Below are 14,222 nucleotides of genomic sequence, written 5' to 3'. Positions count from 1 at the left end.
AGGAGGAAGACGGTTTATCTCCTCAAAAGCCTTATGTATGTGTCCCTCTAGGCTCTTTCTTGCCTAGTTTCATGTCAAGGTTTATAAAGGTATGGAAATTTTTTCCCAGGAAAATAGATGTGAATCATATATTAAGTTAAAACCTACATTAAAATATGGTTTTATTTTTTTTTAATTTGGTAGCTTGAGATTCCTAAAACTCTTGAACCTTTTCTTCAGTATTTAAGACTGATTTGGATCATGTTTTCTGTTTTTCTTCTCAATCTTATCCATAAATTAAAAGGCTAAACTGTCCTTACATAAAAGTCAATATACTTAGATTAGTACTACTTTAAGATCCTAGAATGCAATTTCTGGAATCAAATGAGTAATTTTGGTTCACTCAATAATTAAGCTTTCAAGTAAAATTAAAGACCAAAAATAAATATTTCTTTCATCTTTCTGAAATAATGAAGTCCTATCTAAGTAAAAATGAAAATAAGACCAAAATCATTACATCAAAGTTGAGCAAAAGTTGAAGAAAGCCTAGGTCTCCTATTCTAGATAGGAAGTCCCAGACAGAAAACTTCTATCCAAAACTATACCCTCAACAGTTCTCCAAGTTTCTTATTTGAAGCTTGTAGTATCTCTTTTCCTGGTTGTCACCAAAATTATGGAGCAAATATTGGTTCTGATGGAGGAATATACATTTCAATAAAAAAGACTGGAGCTGTTAATCTGTGGAGAAGAAACCTCTTTCTTGTGTTAAGCAAACATTCATTGGTCATTTACTATGTGCCCAATACTGTGCTACACAGTAGTAATAGAAGAAAAATAAGAAAATGTAGTCCCTGTCCTCAGGAAGTTTGCTGCCAGAGAAGGTGAGAAACTGAAAAACTAAGTATAGTGTTTGGGCTATGATACATGAATAGGCTGCTTAGCAAGATAAAGAAAGGTATCAAATGCAGGTGTAGGGAGTGCAGTCAAGGAAGACTGCCCAAGAAGATGGCATATGAGCTCAATAATAAAGACCAGTAGAAGTCAGTAAAAGGGAAAAGGAGAACTGTTTCCAAGATAAGAAAAAAAATAGCATGAACTCAGTGGTATAAAACAGTATTAAACAGTATTACGCATTCAGTGAGCTACCAATTTCAATATAGTTCCCTAAGTCTAAATCACAGCATGAATGCAGAGTAATGGGCAAACACACGGCTAGAGACAGGCAATGTGAGATCATTAAGGACCTTGTGTGCCAAGCTAAGGAATTTGAACTTTATTCTGAAGGTTATGTGGAGCCACAGAAAGATGTTAAACTAGAGAGTGACAAGTAACATCTGCCTTTTAGAAAGAACACTTTGGCAACAATACAGGGAAATAATCAAGAAGAAAAAGACTATTCACAGGAAGCCCAATCAAGTTACTATCATAATAATAAAGGCACAAAGTTATTAGGGTTTGAACCAAGGCAGTGACAATAAACATGCAGAAGAGATCATTTCAGAAGGTAAAAATAATTAGACAAGGTAAATGACTGGGTATGAAGGGTATGGAAGAAAGAGGAGTCAGGAAAATACCCAAGTTCTAATATGGAGAACTGAGTGCATGGAAGTCATCTACTTGGATAGGGAGGGGACACAGAAACAGGAAGAAGTCCAAGAACACAGATGATGCATTCACTTTGGAGCAAATTCAATTTAGGGCACCTGGAACTGAGAGGGAAGGGAGGAAGGTCTGGACTAGCTGGGTAGTTCACCCCAGGAAGTGCACAAGGAAAAAAAAAAAAAAACTCACATACCCACACAGTAAAAACCAAATTAGAATCTTATTGGGACTCTTTACTTCATATTATATTTAAATTTCATGAATATATACTCTAGCTGCTAAAAATTCCTAGAGAGAAAAACTATTCTTCTGAGAGAATGAAACATTACACTATTCGAATCACACTGTTCTAACTTGAAAAAGGACAAACATGGGATGATGGGACTGATAAGTTTGTCATTTGGAGGAAAGTTGAAACTTCTTTTGAAAAGCATCAAAAAGATTGGAAGGGTTATTCCTTTAGCTCCTTTATTTAGATGTATCAGCACAGTAAGGGAATAGTTCACTCATGCTAAGAAGGAAAAAATACTAGGATCTAGGAAAATGAGAGCACACTGTTTCATATGTTACTGAATCTAAGCTGTGTGACTCTAAGATTTAGGATGCTTTATAAAGTCAAATTTACGTCAAGTATGATTGAGTAGTAGAATCTTATTACTGAGCTTTCTATGATTTTAAAAAGAAGTGCCCTTTCTTTAAATTAATATATAATACTATGTCCAGATATCTTGATAGAATTGCACTTTTATTTTTTAAATAATTGTGTTGAAAGTTATCAGTTTTTACCTTGACTTGATTTAAGGCATTTATACACTATCATTTAGATTACAGAACATATAACCAAAATAGTACCTAGTTAATGACAGGTTATTTTAATCAAAAGCACAGTACCTCCATGAAAAAATATTCATTTAAGCGTTAAAACCGTGAATGGAAATATATTTAAAATCGTGTATTATAAATCACAAGTTCCAGAGTTAATTCCCAATTTGTCAGCTTCAAACTCCATACACAAATCTTTTAAAAAATACAAAACACAAAACTGATTTTGTTGGTTTTCAAAATTAAATTACATATTTACTATTAAAAATCTAGGGGTAATATTCAATGGCCTTTTTAAAAACTGCATGTAAAATACAAGAAGACTCACAAAGTTAAAAGTGGTAAAGACCTAGATTAAATAATATTTTAAAGGTATGTTAAAGATGCAGAAAATAAAAAGTAAATGATCTATACATTCTGTCAACTCTGCCAAGACACAGATATACATACCTTTCTAATTTTCTGCATCTTTAACATACCTTTAAAATATTGTTTCATTTAGGTCCATACCTATCTGTCCATATATATTTCTTCATTTTATGTCATAAATGAGCCACTCAAAATATATAAATTTGAATCAAATTATAAAGTAAGTTAAATGTATTAAGGATACTTCTTTTTAAAAATAATTCTACGTCAATTTACTTAACAAGTGAACTATCATTAGCTTTGTATATTAAGATTATCAACTTTAGGATTTGCTTTAGAGTGAGGTACACCTGTATATGCAGATTTTCTTAAAGATTACTTCCAACAATCTTATTTTTAAGACTATTGGACTTATTTTATTTCAAATGTGGTAAGTTGAACAAAATCAATACTGAACAACATACCTTTTAGATAAATTAAGGCTTTGGTGAAGAGGTTCTAATTTTTGACATGTCTCTAGGCTGTCAACAGATGTCGAAGGCAATGAGTCTGATTGCACCTTGTTGGCATCACATAAATTAGCATCGTTTCTAGGTAGGGTCTTTCTGAATTTTCGTCCTAAATCCGTCCATAGGACATTCGTCAACATAACTTTGAGTTGCCTGTTACACACATAAATAATTAATACATACAATACTAAACATTGTATAATACATGAATTCATCACAAACTATAATAAATGAAAACCTCCAGGAATTGTTATTTCAGTTCTTCAAGCAATTAACTAGAATAGTAAATAGCATAAGTAGAAAATCTGCCTAACCATTCTCAAATACACATTAAAGAGTAAACCCTATTTCACTTAAGTTGGAACTTTCTGCAGCATTCAGTCTATATACTAAAACTGGAGTCATACTCAAGTTCAGTTGTTGGATTCCTGGTAATCCATCTGCATGTATTCACACTATTTGTGGTACAATATACATTTTCACATATCATCACAGAGACAACCACTTTCTCAAATCAAAATGTATTTTTTTTTAGCATTTGTTGATTCGGAAAACATTACTAAAACAGAATTAAGGGTGCAACAGTACATCATCTACAGTCTTAAGCCTATATGGTCTTAAGATACAGATTTAATTTTACCTTATTTCTAAAAATACATCAATTTAAAACATTTACTTTTACTGAACCTATATCAGTTTCAAAAGTGAAATTGATAAATGCAAGCATTTCCAGTTTTTGTCTCATATTTTGCCCATCACTCATTCAATACATCTTTGTGCTGATTATACTTGGAGAACTGAGTTCTGGAACCACGGATGACAGTTTCTTGCAGTACTGTGAAAAGCTACTAAGTGGACTTGAAACATTGTCTAATGAAGAATGCTGAAAGAATTGGAAATGTTTAATCAGAAGATTGTCTATTCTACCCCCCAGTACCAGTTTGGGGCACTGTTTATTTACCAAATGTAAGAATATTAAGAAACAGAATGCCAAGTGTTCATGTATTTTTAAGACAAAACAGATCTCAAAGAAATCACTTGTTTGCAGCCACTTGGGACTACAGCTTCAGACCATCTGGAAGAAGGGTTCAAGTTTTCAGCAGAACTTCCACAGAACCCACTGAAACTCCAAACACTTTGAGTTTTAAACAGAAGTTTAATCTGTAGGTTTTAGAATTACCATTGAAGAATAAAGAGATGAATGATATTTCTATGAGTGAATGCTAATAATTCATTTTTCATTCAACAAATACTTACCAAATACCTTCTAGTGAAACAACTAGAGATTCAGCAATGAACAAGTCAGTTACAGTTCCTGCCTTCATGGAACTTCATGGAACTTCCTCCGCAGAGGAATTACCCAGTTATTTAATTACAATTGTGTTGAGTGATCTGAAGGAAAAGTACAGATGCTGCACTTCTTCTGAACCAGATCAGGAAGATTTTACTGAGAATATGACCTTTAAGCTGAAACCTCAAAGGATAGGCACTATCCAAAGAAAACAGGTAAAAATGCAGAGTGGTCCAAAAATGGGGACAAATGCAAATGCTCTGATATGAGTGAACCCTGTTCAAGGAAATTAAAGGACTTACCTGGCTAAAGTGCTTAAAGTGAAGAAAAAATTTTTATAAGATAAAAATGGGCATTTAGACAGGACTTTGTGGACTACAGTAAGGATTTAAGACTTTATATCAACAATAGAAATCAACTAGTTTTAACACAAGAATGAGATCAGAGCTGCATTTTCAAAGATCACTTTGATCCTTATGAAGAATGAAACGGAAGCATTAAGAGTAAAGAGTAATAAAAATTAATTTAGAGAAGTAATGGTGACTTTATCAGGGACAGTTTAGGGGAATGGTGTGAGCAGAAACCAGAATATAGTGTGATGAGTAAATCGAAAAGAGGAAAGGGTTACAGCAAATGTTGGTGGTTGACATATGGCTCTAAAAGAGAGATACAGGACAATAGCTGAAGATAGATGTGAGGTGTACGGAAGGTTTCCTTAGTTATTGGTTAGCTAGTTAGCTTGAGGTAGAAAATATTTGTGTAAGTTTAAGTGCTTATAGGAAGAGGTCAACAGAGTGGGAGATGTTGAAGATACAGGAGACAAAACAACTAATACATTAAGTTTCCTAAGAAGCAGCGCAGTAAGAACTAGCATTACTTGAATATATGCTATACACTAGGTACTATGCTAAGCATTTTAATGATTACTTTATTTAATCCTCACAAGTACTCTCTGAGGTACAACGGTAATTCTTTGCAACTGAAGAACAAGATATAATGATTAATAACTAAGAACACAGTAAAATGGGTAAGTAGTGTAAGTGGGATTCAAAACGATATACTCTCATCTCTATTGCTAGCACTTTTAACTGCTTCATTATGCTGGTTTATGATGCGGGAAGGGACACCCCTTTCCTTCTTCCAGGAAGTAGAAGGAACCAAGATAATCTTTTTCAAAGTGATACAAAATGTAAAAGAACCCAGACTTAAGAAGAGAAAAGGTTTGTTTTTTCATCATTGTGGAGATGGAGAACACAAGGTAACACAGCAGGATTATCTTGTAGTTTAGGAATCCAGTCAGATTAATAATCATGAATTTATATTGCCACAAATATGCTCTGTTTTGTCATTTTCTTTCCATCACTGCTCACCTTGGTGTCAGCACAGTACAAAGAGATAACTAGGTTCGTAGGTGATCATTAATTACAATGGAGAGATCTGACAGCTACCATGTTATCCTTAAATAATAAAATGCAGGACTACCAACAGTGGGATTAGAAGACATTATGTATCCCTTGATATGATGCAATAAGCAAATAAAATAAGCTATGAACTATTCTTGCCAAAAATGTAACATGAACCTAATTAGGATAAACCCAGACAAATCATAAAAATCTGGAATGTATAATGAATCACCCTGAATTTGATCCTTGATTTTTTTTAAAATAAAATAAAGGACATTCTGGGGACATTTAGGGAATTCTGATTCTAGACTTCATATTAGATAATATGAAATCATTGTTAATTTTCTTCGTAAAGTATTATGGTTGCTATATAAAAGAATGTTCCACAGAAATGCAGGCAGAAGTGTTTAGAGGTGAAGTGCCATAATGTCTGAAACTTACCTTTATATGGCTCCAAAAAAATGTGTATTATATATGTATGTGAATATTTGACAGTCATTTAGATAAACATATGAGAGAAGGCAAATATGGAAAATGTTAACGACTGGTGAAACTAGATGAAGGATATATTAGTATTTGTTATACTCTTGACGAAATAATTCTGTCTGGAATTCTGAACCAAGAAAAGTATGAACTACAAGGAAAAAACGTTATGCGTGAACATAGTCACCATGGTGTTATTTATAAAAGTGACAAACTAAAATTAAGTGCAATAGCAAAGTGCTCAAGAAAACCACAATAAAGTCACTTAATGAAATGTTACTTATTAGTCTCTTAGAGTCTACAATAAATTTTAAATGTGCCTGGCTTTCTATGGGTTTTTTTTTTCTACTTGTATCTGTTTTCTATACTAAGCAAGCCCTATTTATGTGAAGAAAAATGTCAACTAATTATTTATTTCTTTAAAGAATTTTAAACAGTTCAGGCTTACCTAACCAAAAATTATCAGTTGACTAGTGAAATGAATATGTAAAATCTTTTATAAGCTTTCATAACTGTACAACTTAAAATTCTAAGTGATTAAATAAAAATAATTATAAAATCTTAAGGTATTCATTTAGTCAAAGAGGAAAAGTGTTATTAGGAATCTGCTAAATTATTTGAAAAATCATCAGGGGGGGGGGGTAATTTTAATAATATAAAAATATCCAACACAGGAAAAAAGACATTTTGGTCACTCAGACCAAAGAAGAATTTATGTGAAAAATAACAAACCATTGGTGATTTCACTGATTATTCTAATAGTGTGGATCTAAAAGAAAAAGACAAATTGGATTCTCTGGGAAGATACCTATTTCATGTTTATGTATTTAGATTTACTGTAATTTGGCTAACTAAAAGTATCCTAGAGCAGTATACACATTCATTGAGCTATACACTAAGATTTATGCATTTTACCAGACATACCTCAATAAAAATTAAAATCAAAAAACGTTTTAAAAAATAACATGCTATAAACATAATAAAGGCCATATATGACAAATCCACAACCAACATCACACTTAAAGTGTGAAGGTGAAAGCTTTTCCTTTAAGATCGGGAACAAGACAAGGATGACAACTCCCCCACTTTTACTGAACATAGTTCTGGAACTCCTTGCCATGGCAATCACACAACACAAAGAAATAAAAGTCATCCAGATTGGTAATGAAGAAGTTGAACTGTCACTGTTTGCAGATGACACGATACAGTACATATAAAACCCTAAAGAATCCACTCCAAAACTATTAGAACTAGAATCTGAATTCAGCAAAGTTGCTGGATACAAAATTAATACACAGATATCTGTTGCATTCCTATACACTAACGATGAACGACCAGAAAGAGTAATCAGGAAAATAATTCCATTCAAAATTGCCTCAAAAAGAATAAAATACCTAGGAATAAACCTAACCAAGGAAGTAAAATACCTATACTCTGAAAACTGTAAGACACTCATGAGAGAAATTACAGAGGACACTAATAAATGGAAATCCATCCCACGCTCTTGGGTAGGAAGAATTAATATTGTCAAAATGGCCATCCTGTCTAAAGCAATCTAAAGATTCAATGCAATCCCTATCAAAATACAAACAGCAATTTTCAATGAACTAGAGCAAATGGTTCTAAAATTCATATGGAACCACAAAAGACCACGAATAGCCAAAGCAATCCTGAGAATGAAGGATAAAGGAGGGCGGATTCCCCTCCCTGACTTCAAGCTCTACTACAAAGCAACAGTAATCAAGACAATTTAGTACTGGCACAAGAACAGACCTGTAGACCAATGAACAGACAAGAGAGACCAGACATAAACCCAAGCACATATGGTCAATTAATAGATGATAAAGGAGCCATGGATATACAATGGGGAAATGACAGCCTCTTCAACAACCGGTGTTGGCAAAATTGGACACGTACATGCAAGAGAAAAAAACTGGATTATTGTCTGCACAATACACAAAAGTTAACTCAAAATGGATCACAGACCTGAATCTAAGTAATGAAACCATAAAACTCTTAAAAGGCAACATAGGAAAAAAATCTCCTGAATATAAATATGAGCAACTTTTTTCTGAACGCATCTCCTCAAGCAAGGGAAACAAAAGCAAAAATGAACACATGGGACTACATCATGCTAAAAAGCTTCTCTACAGTAAAGGACACCATCAACAGAACAAAAAGAAGTCATTCTACAGTATGGGAGAATATATTCATAAACGACATATCCAATAAAGTGTTAACATACAAAATACATAAAGAACTCACACGACTCAACACCCAAAAAGCAAATAACCCAAATAAAAAATGGGCAGAGGATATGAACAGAAAATTCTCCAACGAAGAAATTCAGATGGCCAACAGACACAAGAAAAGATGCTCCACATCGCTAATTATCAGGGACATGCAAATGAAAACCACAATGAGATATCACCTCACACGAGTTAGTATGGCCACTATTGAAAAGACTAAGAACAGCAAATGCTGGCAAGGATGTGGGGAACAGGGAACCCTCCTACACTGCTGGTGGGAATGTAAGCTATTTCAACCATTATGGAAAGCAATATGGAGGTTCCTCAAAAAACTAAAAATAGAAATACCATTTGACCCGAGAATTCCACTCCTATGAATTTACCCAAAGAATATAATTTTTCAGATTCAAAAAGACATATGCACCCCTATGTTTACTGCAGCACTATTTACAACAGCCAAGATATAGAAGCAACCTAAGTGTCCATCAGTAGATGAATGGATAAAGAAGAGGTGGTACATATACACAATGGAATACTATTCAGCCATAAGAAACAAATCCTACCATTTGCAACAACATGGATGGTGCTGCTGGAGGGTATTATGATCAGTGAAATAAGCCAGGTGGAGAAAGACAAGTACCAAATGATTTCCCTCATTGGAGTATAACGACGAAGCAAAACTGTAGAAACGAAACAGCAACAGACTTAGAGACTCCAAGAAGGGACTAGCGGTTGCCAAGGAGGAGGGGTGGGAGAGAGTGGGGGTGGAGGGAGGGAAAAGGGGGTTCAGGGGTATTACGATTGGTACACATGGTGTGAGGGGGATCATGGGGAAGACAGTGTAGCACAGAGGAGCCAAATAGGGACTCTGTGGCATATTACTATACTGTTGGGCAGTGACTGCAATGGGTTTGGGGGGAAACACAATAACATGGGTGAATGTAGTAACCATTCATGTGAAACCTTCATAAGAGTTTGTATGAATAATACCTTAATACAAAAAAAAATAAGAATAATATGCTATAGCAAAAGTCAGCAATCTTTTTTCCCACATTATAAGGTAAAAAATTGTACATTTCTATATTTAGATGCCATAAGACTTCTATGGATACTGGATTAGAAACTTAAAGGTAAAGAACATTTAAACCACATAAAATAAAACCTTAACTAGTATTTAAAGAAACACATGTAGATGGCAATGGTACCCAAAAGAAGTAAGAAAGTTAGAGGAGGCAAGTTGGTTATAAAGGGGAGGAGAGTTGTAACTGCAAAGGCACATGACAACTTCAAGGGTAGCTTTCCATTCTGTATCTGAATGGTGGCCACATAAGTATAATTGCCTCATATAAAAATATATATAAAATTATAACAAATAATTTATTAAAGTGTCAACGCTTTCCTCATCTTTTGGGCAGGACCATATTTCATAGTAAAAATAAAGAGTAGAAAATAGCTTACACAAAGAGCTCCACGTAACCAAACATTCTAAATACAATTCCTGCTAAATAAGTTATTTGCTTAGGCTCTTTAGAACCACCCAAATACCTATTTACAAAATATGCTTTTACTCTGTAAAACATATATCACTATGAAATGTTTATTTTTTAAATTTTTTATTAAGGTATTATTGATACACAGTCTAATGAAGGTTTCACATGAAAAAACAATTTGGTTACCATATTTAAGCGTATTATCAAGTCCCCACCCATACCCCAATGCAGTCACTGTCCATCAGTGTAGTAAGATGCCACAAATTCACTATATGCCTTCTTTGTGCTACACTGTTTTCCTCATGACCCCTCATACCATATGTACTAAACATAATTACCCTCAATACCCATCGACCACCCTCCCACAACCCTCCCCTTTGGTAAACACTAGTCCCATCTTGAAGTCTGTGAGTTTGCTGCTATTTTGTTCCTTCAATTTTGCTTTATTGTTATACTCTACAAACTAGGGAAATCATTTGGCATTTGTCTTTCCCCACCTGGCTTATTTCACTGAGCATATCCTCCAGATCTATCCATGTTGTTGCAAACGGTAGGATGTTTCTTTCTTATGGCTGAATAGTATTCCATTGTGCATGTGTACCACCTCTTCTTTATCCATTCGTCTACTGATGGAAACTTAGGTTGCTTCCATATCTTAGCTATTGTGAGCAGTGCTGCAATAAACATAGGGATGCATGTTTTTTGAGGCTGAGAGGTTGTATTCTTTGGGTAGATTCCAAGGAGTGGGATTCTCAGGTCAAATGGTATTTCTATTTTTAGTTTTTTGAGGAACCTCCATATTGCTTTCCACAATGGTTGAACTAGCTTACATTCCCACCAGCAGTGTAGGAGGGTTCCCCTTTCTCCACATCCTCACCAGCATTTGTTGTTCTTAGTCTTTTCAATGTTGGCCATCCTTACTGGTGTGAGGTGATATCTCATTGTTGTTTTAATTTGCATTTCCCTGATAATTAGTGATGTGGATGGAGCATCTTTTCATGTGTCTGTTGGCCATCTGAATTTCCTCTTTGGAGAACTGTCTCTTCATATTCTTCACCATTTTTTAATCGGGTTATTTAGATTTTGGGTGTTGAGGCATGTAAGTTCTTGATATATTTTGGATGTTAACCCTTTGTCAGATATGTCATTGACAAATACATTCTCCCATACTGTAATATGCCTTTTTGTTCTGTTGATGGTATCCTTTGTGTACAGAAACTTTTAGTTTGATGTACTCCCACGTGTTCATTTTTTATTTTGTTTCCCTTCCTCGAGGAGATACGTTCAGGAAGAAGTTGCTCATGCTAATATTCAGGAGATGTTTGCCTATGTTGTCTTCTAAGAGTTTTATGGTTTCATGACTTACATTCAGATCTTTGATACATTTCGAGTTTACTTTTGTGTATAGAGTTAAACAATAATCCAGTTTCATTCTCTTGCATGTAGCTATCCAGTTTTGATAACACCAGCTGTTGAAGAGGCTGTTCCCCATTGTATGTCTGTGGCTCCTTTATCATATACTAATTGACCATATATGGTTGGGTTTATATCAGAGTGCTCTAGTCCGTTCCATTGGTCTATAGGTCTGTTCTTGTGCCAATATCAAATTGTCTTGATTACTGTGGCTTTGTAGTAGAGCTTGAAGTTGGGGAGCATAATCCAACCTGCTTTATTCTTCCTTCTCAGGATTGCTTTGGCTATTCGAGGTCTTTTCTGGTTCCATATGAATTTTAGAATGATTTTCTCTACTTCATTGAAGAATGCTGTTGGTATTTTGATAGGAATTGCACTGAATCTGTACATTGCTTTAGGCAGTATGGCCATTTTGACAATATTAATTCTCCCTATCCATGAGCACAGGACATGTTTCCATTTATTGGTATCTTCTTTAATTTCTCTCATGAGTGTCTTGTAGTTTTCAGGGTATAGTTCTTTCACTTTTTTGGTTAGGTTTATTCCTAGGTATTTTATTCTTCTTGATACAACTGTGAATGGAATTATTTTCCTGATTTCTACATATTAATTTTGTATCCTGCAACTTTGCTAGATTCAGATGTTAGATCTAGTAGTTTGGGAGTGGATTCTTTAGGGATTTTTTATTTACAGTATTACATCATCTGCAAACAGGGACTGTTTAACTTCTTCTTTGTCAATCTAGATTCTTTTTATTTCTTTGTGTTGTCTGATTGCTGTGCCTAGGACCTCCAGTACTATGTTGAATAGAAGTGTGGAGAGTTGTCATCCTTGTCTTGTTCCCAACCTCAAAGGAAAAACTTTCACCTTCTCCCTATTAAGTATGATATTAGCTGTGGGTTTGTCATATATGGCCTTTATTATCTTTAGGTACTTACCCTCTATACTCATTTTGTTGAGAGTTTTTATCATGAATGGATGCTGAATTTTGTCAAATGCTTTTTCAGCATCTATGGGGATGATCATGTGGTATTTGTCCTTTTTGTTAATGTGGTGGATGATGTGGATTTTCAAATGTTGTACCATCCTTGCATCCATGGAATAAATCCTACTTGATCATGATAGATGATGTTTTTGATGTATTTTTTAATTCATTTTGATGAGTATTTTTGCATCTATGTTCATCAGGGATACTGTTCTGTAATTTTCTTTTTTTGTGGTGTCTTGGCTGGTTTTGGTATTAGAGTGATGCTGGCCTCATATAATGAGTTTGGATGTATTCCCTCCTCTTGCACTCTTTGGAAACCTTTAAGGTGGATGGGTACTAGGTCTTCAATGAATGTTTGATAAAATTCAGTGTTGAAGACACCTAGTCCAGGAGTTTTGTTCTTAGGTATTTTTTGATTACCACTTTAAATTAGTTGCTGGTAATTGGTATGTTCAGATTTTCTGTTTCTTTCTGGGTCAGCCTTGGAAGGTTTTAGTTTTCTAGAAAGTTGTCCATTCCTTCTAGGTTATCCAGTTTGTTAGCATATAATTATTCACAGTATTATCTAATAATTCTTTGTATTTCTGTGGTGTCTGCAGTGATTTTTCCTCTCATTTCTGATTCTATTTATGTGAGCAGACACTCTTTTTTTCTTGATAAGTCTGGCTATGGGTTTATCTATTTTGTTTGCTTTCTTGAAGAACCAGTTCTTGCTTTCATTGACTCTTTCTTTTGTTTTATTCCCCTCGATTTTATTTATTTCTCCTCTATTATTTACTATATCCCTCCTTCCACTTACTTTGGGCCTCATTTGTTCTTCTTTTGCTAGTCTCATTAATTGTGTGTTTAGAGTGTTCATATGGTATTGTTCTTCTTTCCTGAGGTAGGCCTATATTGCAATATACTTTCCTCTTAGAACAGCCTTTGCTGCATCCCACAGAATAGTGGTGTTGAATTATTGTTGTCATTTGTCTCCATATATTGCTTGATCTTTGTTTTTATTTGGTCATTGATCCATTGGTGATTTAGGAGCATTGTTGTGAAGCCTCCATGTGTTTGTGGGAGTTTTCATTTTCTTTGCGTAATTTATTTCTAGTTTCATACCTTTGTAATCTGGGAAACTGGTTGGTACAATTTCAATCTTTTTTAATTTACTGAGGCTCTTTTTGTGGCTTAGTATATGATCTATTCTTGAATATCTTCCATGTGCACTTGAGAAGAATGTGTATTCTGCTGCTTTTGGGTGTAGAGTCCTGTAGATGTCTGTTAGGTCCATCAGTTTTAATGTGTTGTTCAGGGCCTCTGCGTCCTTACTTATTTTCTGTCTCATTGATCTGTCCTTCAGAGTGAGTGGAGTGTTGAAGTCCCCTAGAATGAATGCATTGCATTCTATTTCCCCTTTTAATTCTGTTAGTATTTGTTTCACATTTGAAGGTGCTCCTCTGCTGGGTGCATAGATATTTGCAATGGTTATATCTTCTTGTGGGATTGACCTCTTTATCATTATGTAATGTCCTCCTTTGTCTCTTGTGACTTTCTTTGTTTTGAATTCTATTTTGTCTTTTACAAGTACTGCAACTCATGCTTTTTTCTTCCTATTAGTTGCTTGAAATATCTTTTCCCA

The 14,222-nt window shown here is 34.4% G+C and overlaps 1 protein-coding gene across 11 annotated transcripts in view; it reads right to left on the bottom strand.

Annotated features, from left to right (window-relative positions):
- Positions 1-14,222, bottom strand: part of SENP7 (SUMO specific peptidase 7) — a 195,622-nt gene that overhangs the window by 91,232 nt on the left and 90,168 nt on the right. For 9 of the 11 annotated variants that reach the window (XM_073231720.1, XM_073231718.1, XM_073231719.1 and 6 more), the window contains one exon: positions 3,237-3,434. The exons of the other annotated variants lie outside the window; for them this stretch is intronic. In XM_073231720.1, coding sequence (XP_073087821.1) covers positions 3,237-3,434 — 198 coding nt within the window. The remainder of the gene's footprint in view (positions 1-3,236; positions 3,435-14,222) is intronic. 11 annotated transcript variants of the gene reach the window in all.

This window comes from Manis javanica, chromosome 3 (assembly GCF_040802235.1).
Source record: "Manis javanica isolate MJ-LG chromosome 3, MJ_LKY, whole genome shotgun sequence".
Classification (NCBI taxonomy): Eukaryota; Metazoa; Chordata; class Mammalia; order Pholidota; family Manidae; genus Manis; species Manis javanica.
This window is presented reverse-complemented; position numbering and strand designations above follow the sequence as displayed.